This window comes from Spodoptera frugiperda, chromosome 1, assembly GCF_023101765.2.
Source record: "Spodoptera frugiperda isolate SF20-4 chromosome 1, AGI-APGP_CSIRO_Sfru_2.0, whole genome shotgun sequence".
Taxonomy (NCBI): Eukaryota; Metazoa; Arthropoda; class Insecta; order Lepidoptera; family Noctuidae; genus Spodoptera; species Spodoptera frugiperda.
The window spans coordinates 6,318,071-6,329,288 of NC_064212.1; the positions used below are offsets into that span (position 1 = coordinate 6,318,071).

Here is an 11,218-nt window from a genome sequence, read left to right on the forward strand (position 1 = left end):
AAAGGTATAAATAAAGTATTCGTTTTCGGCATTAAATATTTACGAGAGTATTTCCATTGTTCCAAGAGTGTGCGTTATGTAGATATCGTCGCAGTATAAGACATGCACACTCAACAACATGGCTCTTGGCAACGGCTTATCAACACGATGGTGGGACAGCACTTTTCTTCTCCAAAGTTGTTAATCTTCGTTTATGTCGGCCATAAACTCTGTTTCAAATAGATTTCGTAAACCAAACTGAATGGACAAACAAAACAGTTTTAGTTTTTGGAGTTCTATCTATAGACCCTTTTGAATGATTCCAAATAAGAGTTGTTTTGATTTATGAAACGGTCAACACGCTTGTTATTGACTGAAGTTTGTAGAACAGAAGAGAAATGAACTAAGATTGTAATCACGTTTAATTAAGATATTTTCAAAATAACGATTTTGTTGAAGTGAAAAAGTGCTGAAATTAAGTACTAACAGTATTCATATCGACAACTTTATACCAATACGTTACTATCGGACTCGGGAATTCAAATCAACTTTAATGGTCTCCTAAAAAGTTGCATAGCGTTTAAAACTATAAATTTCCGAACTCCACAGCGCGACAAGCACTAAGTTGTTATAGTAGTCGTTGACAGGGCTGCGGTTGTCGAAACGTATCGACGCACGTGCGGTCACTCAGTGAATTGCACGATATCTGGCTATACACCTGTTTGTTATTTCGACAACCCTAGCGGCCACTTGAATGGAGTTGTTAATAGCGCTATACACGTACTGGCGGTTAGTCTAGATTGAGGTCAACTTTAACTGTTAAAGGATAATCTATGTTCGTAACTTCGCTGTAGTGTGGCACTATCTTCAGAATAATGTTGATGAGATATACTGTGTTTCGTACTGGTGTCGAGTTAGGGTTTTGCCTCTCTTTTGATCCTCAACTAAAAGTGCGACAAGCCTTAATGACGTAAAACTTGCCATTGCTTAAAATGTTTGCTTGATGAAAGTTGGTATTAAACTTTCTTTGATATTGCGCAGAGACCTGGTTCAGTCCATGGTGAAGAGCTTCCATACTACTTGGGCGTCCCCATCTCCCTGACACATCATCAGCAGAATTACACGCAGCAAGAACAGCGTGTATCAAAACTCTGCATCCATTACATCTCCAATTTCGTTCGATATGGGTAAGGAAATCTGTATTTAATGTCCACTGTAATATATTTTAATTTGCAGTAACATGAATCGAATATGAGGACAAGAAACTAAACGATTTGAAATTTTTCTAAGCATTGGTGACTGGTTTTCAATTAAACTTAGTAATTCTGCTCCATCGTCTTTTACATATTGATACTTCAAAGTATTTGCATGAAAATGGAGATCAACGTTTATAAATATGTTGATGGGTTCACGGAAGGTTCAGTATGCAAAGAACGGTCACCCATATCGGTGGTGAGCAGCTTAACTCCGTATATTGATCAAACTGTATTTAGAAACAAACCTCTTCTCGTATTTGTTGTGTTCAGTCACGTATTACTAAATAAACATTCCAAATGTACCACTACTTTGCTTCTGTATCGCAAAAGTTTTGCGGTCGTCGATCGACTCATAAATTATTAACTTTACTTTGAATTTGCTGCGAAACAAAATTTCTCAGCAAGGATTTAATTACAAAATTTGTTCGATGTGAAATATTTAATGAGCCACTTTCACTTTAAAACTTTATATTGGCAGTTTGTTTGATCGTTACATCAAAACCATTTTTTATGTAAATTTTCGTTTAGGAATCCTAATGATCCATCGGCCACCCCTCCTCCAAGTCCAATGCTGGGTGAGACTCCGCGACTGGGTCCCGATCAGACACCATACTGGGATACATACGACACTATCAACCAACTCTACATGGAGATCAGTGAGTAGTGCTTCAAATATTTTATGTTACTATCTGCGAAAAACTTCTTGATTAGTTCATACTATAACTACCGTATGTATGTACTACTGTACGTTGCAGATCATTGGTTTATCTTTCGGATTTTCCTACATAGCTGTACTCAATGTCGTAGTAATACACTAAAATATATGGGGAGCTTGGAAAGTTTCGCAGACCGAATAGTTGCGAAGATCAGCATCTGTTAACAACATAAATAAATAGATTACGTTTGGATTTCAGCATTGTGTCACTAGGAATTTGGAGTTAGCCATTTAAAACTTTAGGGTCAACTTCGTGAAGTCGTGACCACTGCGGTTACGGTTAGGGCTCATTTATTTTCAATTGTGTCGTATCCCGGGTACAGGTAGCAAGCCGGAGATGCGCAGTCACTACCGAGGACACAAAATGTCGCTGTGGCTTTCCCTCATCCCGCAGCTGCACCGGCCCGGATCCGACCTTCCTGATGCAGCTATGCGACATCATCACTTCCAGGAAGACAATGCTAATTACTATGAAGGTATGTTATTTCATGGATTTTATCAATATTTTGAAGACTGTAGTTAAACAACTGCTGTTACTTTTAATCCAGGTGCAGTCCGAGCGCAGTCCATGTCCCGCGCTCATGTACCACACGTGGTGGAACTGGAAGGAGGTGCGCGGGGCGGGACTCGCAGTACCGTGCCGCCCCGTGCTGCACCTCCCCGCCCTGTCCCCGCAGCACCACCATCAACAGAGTGTCCACCCAACGCCACAGCACCTACTGTTCATCCGGATGATGCACTGTTGCGTCGTCTCGCGTCTTCGCACTACCAGTCCTACACAGCTGCACTGACTGTCACCATTGCCGTTGGTTGCTTCCTTCTATTACTCAACGTCCTTATTTTCGCCGGCATCTACCATCAGCGTGGTTCCCGTCCACGACGGTCGAAGGATGATTTAGCAGAAGCAGGTAGCTCTTCCTCTTCCGACAACTATGATGGAAAACTCGATTATGAAGTTCGGGCGTTTGACGGCAAAGGTTTCGGATTTGAGTGTAAATCAGCGCACGTGCCTAGAGGTGTTGGATCTAAATTTGATCTTCGAACATTGTCGGACTGTGGTGAACCCACTTTCGGCGAGTACAGTTGCTATGACGAGAAGCACCGCGCAGCGCGCAGTTCCATGCCTGACGTGAGCGTGGGCAGTGCTATAGAGGCTGGGAGTGTAGTGTGCATCGACACTCAAAAGCCTGACATCCAGAAGGTGGAAGGTCGGCCGGGTGATCCCGTTGGTCGCACGAGTACATTTGAGCCACGTGTGGTGGACAATTCCACACAGGTAAAGTTTGGCCCAGATGGCGCAGAGAGCGCGGGCGACGCGGGAGCGGAGGGGGAGGGGGGCGGCATACTACGCGCGCCACCCGCACCCGCCGCGCCCGCGCCGCCCGGCATCATGAAGAAGCGGGTGCAGATACAGGAGATATCCGTATGAGGGTTCCTCGACGCCGCCGCCGAGGTCGTAGTCAACAAGCGGACTAAGTTGTGATGTGTGTCATCTAAAAGTGTACATAGAACTGTGAATGTACTTCTCTCGTGTACGTGTAAATATACTAGTGTCTAATAATAATGTTTGTAAGTGCGCGCTAAATAGAACCGAGGTCCGTGTGACTAGTCCGTCTTACTGTGCTGTGGCGGAACAAACGCAACCACGTCTTCATTTTCCGCTCTATTTCCCAATGGATTGCGAATATTAAAAGCGGGTAAAGTGAGCGACGATGTGATGTGATTCATAATGGAGGAACGTTTCCACGCCTGGATATGAATAGATACCGCCAGGTGTTACTCACGAATATTTTTCAGCTGAATGACAATGACAGACAATCTTTGGTAAACTACTTGATGCATTTAGCTAAAAAATATTGCTGTATAGGTTTTTTACCTGCGATATCCTAAATTATCCAATTTGGCCTACTTATTTAATGATCGAAGATATGATAATGGTGTGAAAGGAATCTTGTTTGAATAACTGTGAAAGTCAAACTTGGCTCGGGTCCTACGCTCTATCTCTGTCCTATTGATATTACTCGACAGAGATAAATTCATCCAAGTTGCCTTTTATGGTAATAGTATGCCAGTTACAATTTATTTCTACTGTCGGATATAGAATGAAGGAATTGTAGGCTCTTGTGAATATATACGTATTTAATAAATGTGAATATAACAATAAATTAGTGACAAAAGACTTAACAACAACCCAACATTAGCTGTACATACTTATATCAAACGAAGTGTTTCAGGTACGTAGGGTAAAATAACTATTAAAGAAAACATTGTTTAAAAAACATCGCATATGTTGTAATTTTTTGTAAAGTTACTTTTAAGTGAGGTGTATTGATTTTGAGTAGTTTTTGATAAGTAAATATTGAAAACTTATTACTTAATGGACGAGTACGCGGAGAGCCATTATTCAAGTAAACCGTTAGTCCACGCTTGCTCCCAAGAAGGTCTCAAAAGGTAAACAGGGTAATAGACGACATAGTCTACTCTTCGATCCTCCAAAAAGTCCCAATAATTAATTGAGTACTACATTCAGAGTTCATGTCAGAAACAAATCAGATTTAGTATTTGTATTGCCAGAGTTTTATACATAAACCTAATAACGTTTGATTCAAATAAACATACGCAAACGACAGAATTGTCGGTACAATAAATCTCCAATTAGGCCCTCATTGTACTTGAAATACAAATCTTTTATATTACTCTGTTACCAGCAATCGTGCGTTATCTGCGTAAAATAAATTCCCTGTAATTTATTGAAGGAATCTCAAGATTTTTTCTTAAGCAAACATCTTAGAAATATTGTTGAAAAATGCTGATATGTGACAAAAAATCGAGGTATTTTCCTCTCATTTCGATCCGATGTAGACAAATCCCTAGTACTCGTCCATATTTTTATCTTCCCAGGAATTGATGATGATTAAATTAATGGTGAGTAAATATTTAAACACTTACACCGTTTTCCACATTGTGACAAAATGTGAACTATTTTAATAAATTTAATTTATTTACTTATGTACAACGTTGCTCTATTTACTAATCATGAAATGTAAAAATAATTTAAATGTAGATAAACTGGAATTGACTATAGACGTAGTATGATTGTTTCCTAATTTAATTTGTATTTGCTATTACAATTTTTTAAAATGTTATTATATATGTATGCCAAAATTTTATTATGTGCCAAATAGTAGAAGAATATTTATTAAAAATGCAAGTTTCTGAGAAAAATATGTTCATTTTTATTGATAAATAAAGTTTTCAGCCAATTTTGGATTATAAAATATTAGTTTATATTTAAAGTATACGTAGACCGATTCGATTTAATACAAATCTTCGACAGATTTTTATGTATTTATTTATTCTTTCAAATTTCACATGTTATAGAGCTTATCCCAATTTTTCTAAAGCTCTTTAAAAGCAACTGTTTTAATAATAATGGAATATGGCATCTATAATATTTTTGTGATGCTAACCACTTATTTATATTGGGTACCCGCAGAATACTCGTAGTAACAATTTTAGAAAAATATTGTTGAGTTTATACATCGATAACTAAGTTATTATATAAAAAAACACGATGTAATAAATTAACTGTTATCAAAATATAATTTGACATCCTTAGAGGAATTGCATAATTAAGTTGTTACATTATTGACATTTTTATTATTGTTATGTTATAATTTTATTAATGTTATTTACAAGTAGGTTATTATAAACCAATTAAAAATATTTGTACATGCTGGACATCAACATTTTGTTACAATTTGGTGTTTAATGGAATGCATAAAATATGGTGTCGAATAAAGAATTGAAATTTAAATGTTTTTAATTTTTCTAAGAACCCTTTTGCAAACGACAAATGAAATACATTTTAGACTATTACTGAAACTAAAATAACATTAATTCCTTTGTGAAATAAAAAAGGTAAAAATATATAATGAAATGTTGAAAATATATAGAATTAAATTGTACTTAATTGAAGAACATCTAGTAGTCGAATAAACCTTTATCTAAATATTTAATTACGTTTAACTACTAAAAATATTTACCTGCCATTTCAATAGAACTAAATGTTGTTGAATAAAATAATCCAGTAGTTGAATAAACCTAATTCTATCTAAATTCCAGGGATAGACAATTAAGTGTTTCATTTTAAGCTAAGCGATTGCCTTGCTTTCACACAATCCGCAAGGATTAATAATAAATTGAAGTAGAAATAAATGGGAATGCCTGGAGAGCTACAAGGTAGAAAGTTAATGAAAGTGCTGATTCCCGAGCTGCCTCCGCGTGATAATTCATTTTGTTCGTTGAGTTACTTTGCGACAAAGCGAGCTGGTGTGTTTGGAATTGCAGCGGTCTAATTTGCCTCGACACACACCCACAGGAATTAATTCACGACGGACCGACTAAATCCATTTCCACTACTCCCAGAGATGTATGACGAAGGGAATCAAAGATCATTAATTCCGAGCGCACCATCACTTGTTGCTTCTTCAAACACATAAATTATCCAGCGGATTAAAAATATCCGTACTCGCTTCACATGGATAATATGAATAAATTAGTTAATCTCATGGAAACTCCATGCAGTCTCAGTGTGCTGGGATGTTGTCGGATTAGGCGCACATGTAAGCTTGTTATGTTCGCAATATTGGAAAAGTTTACCGAAGAATACAGGATTAGAAAAGTTCTAGACGGCACTGAGACGACGCAACATCAACTTATGAGTTTGTAGGTATCTTGCCATTGTATAGCTGTTCTGGCTCTGATAGTACCTATTTTGTTGTGTCATGAAACCAATCCGATTTAGGTATTTGCGACACGGAGTCCCTGGGAAACGAGAATGGATTTATTGCTATTATGCTAATACAAATTATGCCGGGTTATATTTAAATTCATAGAAGTACTCATCAATTTTCAGCTTGAGGAAACTTGAATTTATTCCAAAAAGTTTTGTGAATCTGAAGGAGGAAAACTTGGTCTAGTAGTTATTTCAAGTTGAAATTCTTCTTGGGTAGCACCCAGCACCCACCACAATCCCGCTTTATTTTAAGAGCTCGTTTAGTTCTGTTTTGTTGTTTAAGTTTCTATCACAACACAGCGCCGTTAGTGACAACTACTGCTGAGGTGTATTTACATTTTAGGTTAAATTATTCCTAAAAGAAAACCTTAATAATTGTATACGTCTAATAGCAGATAGGTATTTTTTTCAGTGTTCGTCCCACTGCTGGCCTATGTCCTGCAGTCCTTCCACTCTTCTCTGTGCAAAGCTTTCTGTAGCCAATCCTAGGTGTCAAATATGTGGCATTGTTATTTCAGTCAAAAGTGGACTTGAATAAATTCGCTTGAGAATACTTAATACAACAGATGAGCTAATACATATAAAATACAGATTTTAATTATTTTAGTCGGAATTAAACTCTACACTGATCATAATTCCTGGTAGGGACTTACACGTGTCCCGTGTGATGTAACCAAGCACTCCCTTACGTAAGGGCACATCATTTAGAGACACAGTACTCGCAGACATGTTAGGATTTAATCTCTCAATTGATTTCAGCGTAAACAAGCCAACTTCCATTATATAAACAAGCAGTGTACCCGGCGGCGATAAACATTTAAACATACCAAGTTACGGGAAAATAATTGCGTTTCCATTTGGATATGTGAGCGAGTCCAGCTTGTAACGAACGGGGAGAGCGAATGAAGCGGACCGCGAAACCTTCAAATTGAATTTTAAGCATCCAATTTGTTTGCGCGGTGGTGCCGCCTGTACCGGGTTATATCAACGCGGCATCGTCGCGCCGCCCGCGCGCCGCCCGCGCGCTACCCGCCGCCCGTGCCTCCCGCGAGTTCCCACACTCGTAAAGCGATTTTTGCCAGCCGCACTGTGACCTCGAACGGGATTTGGATGAATTATTAATGCACCTACTGCTGCCATGTACGTATTAAAATAAAAACTACGATTTCATTACAAAATATGTGGATTTCATCGGATTTCTGCTCTAAACTGTAATGATTTTATTTAGTTCAATTAACGAGAAGGTGTAATAGGTTTCGGGTTCTTGGGATACCTGTGTCCTGTGTCTGCCTAATCTTAATTGCTTAGGTACCTTCGGCAATAAAGATTACTTATTTCTAATGATTTAATTCCCTAGGCTTGAAGTACGGTCGTGTACACGCAACTAAGTAGGTCACTGAGGTAAGGTTGGTATTTTATATTTAGTGGAACTATTTCACGCCTCCTTGGAATTCCGCTTCGATAGCAGTTATCTCCAATTCTCAAATTCTCCTCCAAGATGGGTGCGGGCGAATTACACGAATATAGTTATGTGAGAAATAGTAAATGGTTTTCTGATAGGTATGTGTTAGGTAAGGTAATAATCTCACAGGACTTTCTTGTATTATTTTTACCCAATTCAAATCGAGGGAAATATTCAGTTGTTATATTGTATGGATTGGCGCAGTTCAAATATAAATACCTATGGTTATCCAAATTTTCTATCGTTGCAACCATGACCAATTACGACAGTCATTTTATCCACTAACAATATAACGAAGATAATTCTTTTTTCTCGACTCAATATATTCGAAGTAGCCTTGGCAACACGACAATAGTTACTTATACTTGATGTATAAGTTCAGACCCCGCCAGAACGTGTTTATTTAGGCTGTCTACATTGCCTTGGTTAAACTTCTTAAATAAATAAATAAACATTTATCTCTGCTCAGAACGCTGAAGATTCTATTGGCAGATTTGATATCCCGACGTAACCCCTTCCACGAGATAAGCGAGAAAGATATATTTTCGAAATGTAAAGGTTTGATAGATGATTTCCATCGTTTCCGATTTGATAGGTTTACGAAAGAAAAGAATAGTTTGTGTTTTCATCTTGCCCTTCCCTCTTACTTGTAAAAAATCCTCAAAGAAAAGAAAATTTCTATTTGGTCAGTATTACGTATAGATAGGGAAAGATTTTTTTATTTAAAAATAACAGGGGGATATTTTTTGTTTCTGTATGAGGAAAACGGAAATTTTCAATTTGATGCGGCGGAAATGTCAACGGCAGCCATTTGTCTCGTATTACAAGTGACTTTACTACGAACACATTTCTACAGGGAACGTTAGCGACGGCGACGTACCGAATGCATTCACAAAAGCAAATTGAAATACAGAGTTAAGTCGTACTTATACAAAATACTGCAATAGTTACAATGAGACAAAATAGATGTAAAGAGCTTCCTAACTGCGCTTAAGACCGTTGCGCATTGAAATAAAGTTCTATAGAGTACGCGACGCATTAGAATTTCAAAAAAGCTCTGCTTTTCAAAGTGTCTTAAGATGCCCGCTTCCCACCAGTACAGTTATATTCGCTACGGCGTCAGACGAAAATAATTAAACTGCCTACATTTAAATATAATTTTCTAAAATTAATATCTTATTGAAAATTTGTTTCAACATGAGCCTTTGAAAGAAGAAAATGTTAATAACCTACACCGACCTCCATCTCATGTTTCGGCGAAAGCACTTAGCCACGTTTGTAATTTTGTATTTCTTCGTTTGATCTTGTTAATTTGTATAATTTCTACTTAAAGGGAGGCTGAATAAAAAGAGGGCATTACGAGCCATTTGTTCACATTTGAGCAAATGAGTCCTGTGAGCAGGTAGGACAGGGAGGCTGCGTTACATAATTCACGTCTCTTCAAACACTCACTTTTATTTTACAACTTGCGCGCGTCGCTTTTGATGTGCTCGCAAATTTGCGTGAGATCTATTTACAAAGCGCGCGAGTCAGTTATTGCATTAGCATTGTGTGTTTTTATTTAACACCGAGTCAAATGAGAGGCGCTCGTGCAGTCCCTAGCAAACAACTGCAGCGCGCCACCCTCGCCTTACAATCATATTTTCAAAAGCATAAAACTTTTTCAACTTTCTGTTTTACCTCGTAATCAAATTACAAGAATGGTTCAGGTATCACCGTTACAAAGGTTATTCCTTCAAATTGAATAAATAAACGGCTAAGTACTTAGGTAGAATTTCGGCAAAGTTTTAAAAAGGTTTCTTGAAAAATTCGGCAAAAGCGTTGTCTGCAGGTAAAGTAGCTTTTTGTAAAGGTATAAATTTATAACAATACTACATTCTATTAAGTCTACAGATTTAATTGACAGTTACAAATGAAATAGGAATAAATAGATATTGCAAAAAATTACAATAGCATGTCTAATTCTGAATAGTATTTGAATAGTAATCTATTCTACGTTTCCTTAAATCTTGCGGGTTTACAACAGGATAAAATCTATATCAATTTCACTACGATAAGACCCGAGATGAACATATTGAGAAATTGCCTTGGATGTATTTTTATTCATCGGATAGTTTAAATTATGTTAATTTGATCACGTAATCTGAATATTTCTGTGGATTAGTATGCGAGAGGTGGTTGCAGGTGCGCTGAAAACTGATCGCGGCATACGACCCTACGTGAGGCGCCTTCGACAGGCGTGAGGAGCCATGAGGACCCAAATGACCGCTTTATCGCCTCACTGAATTTCTTAACGATAATCTGAGAATGAAAAAGGCGTTTGACGCTTAATGCCTGCCATATGGCGTTTTTGCGATATTCAGCTTACTTATCTCCAGATATGGGGTGTGTTTATAATGTCAAACAGTTTTCTGTGCTGTTTAGGTGCTTAGTTTAAGGACACCCTTACTTGGTCATTTGAGTATTTTTTATTCTTATTATATATCGTTCTTGATTTTGAAGACCTCAAAGTTGACTTGAGTTAGAATATATGGTAATGATACTTTAAATAGATATTCATTTCGCATTTTAAACAGCACATTTGTGCACACATTGATGGAGTATATTTCCTCATTTTCATAAATTTATAGGATTTGATGCGATGGCAAACTGGTTACTGAAAAGAGGTCGATTACCGCACTGACGACATTAGGAACGTGCTTTCCGGAGCATTAATGTGAAAACTCTCAGGTTATAATGGAAATTCTTGTTTGATGAATCCATTACCGATTGCCTGATTCTAATGTGGAACCTCAGACCTCGTGACCCGTCATTTATACTACCATTAGATGTTAGATCCATTCAATAAAAAATAGTCATTCCATTTATATCTTTTGTGTAGTGACACGTTTTTATGAACACATTTGTACTTGGGACTCAAAAAGGTTCGAAAACATAATTGCTTCAACATTTTGACAACAACCTTTCAGATTTGGTCCCAAGTGCTATAGGATTATCAATAAAAGACA

General features: G+C 37.5%; 1 protein-coding gene across 1 annotated transcript in view; it reads left to right on the forward strand.

Moving 5' to 3' along the window:
• The window catches only part of LOC118273464 (neuroligin-1), a 72,357-nt gene extending 66,590 nt beyond the window's left edge, over positions 1-5,767 (forward strand). The window contains exons 12-15 of the mRNA XM_035590441.2: positions 1,021-1,166; positions 1,764-1,891; positions 2,274-2,426; positions 2,499-5,767. Of these exons, the coding sequence (XP_035446334.1) occupies positions 1,021-1,166; positions 1,764-1,891; positions 2,274-2,426; positions 2,499-3,379 (1,308 nt within the window). The 3' untranslated portion in view covers positions 3,380-5,767. The remainder of the gene's footprint in view (positions 1-1,020; positions 1,167-1,763; positions 1,892-2,273; positions 2,427-2,498) is intronic.
• The last annotated feature ends 5,451 nt before the right edge of the window (positions 5,768-11,218 follow it).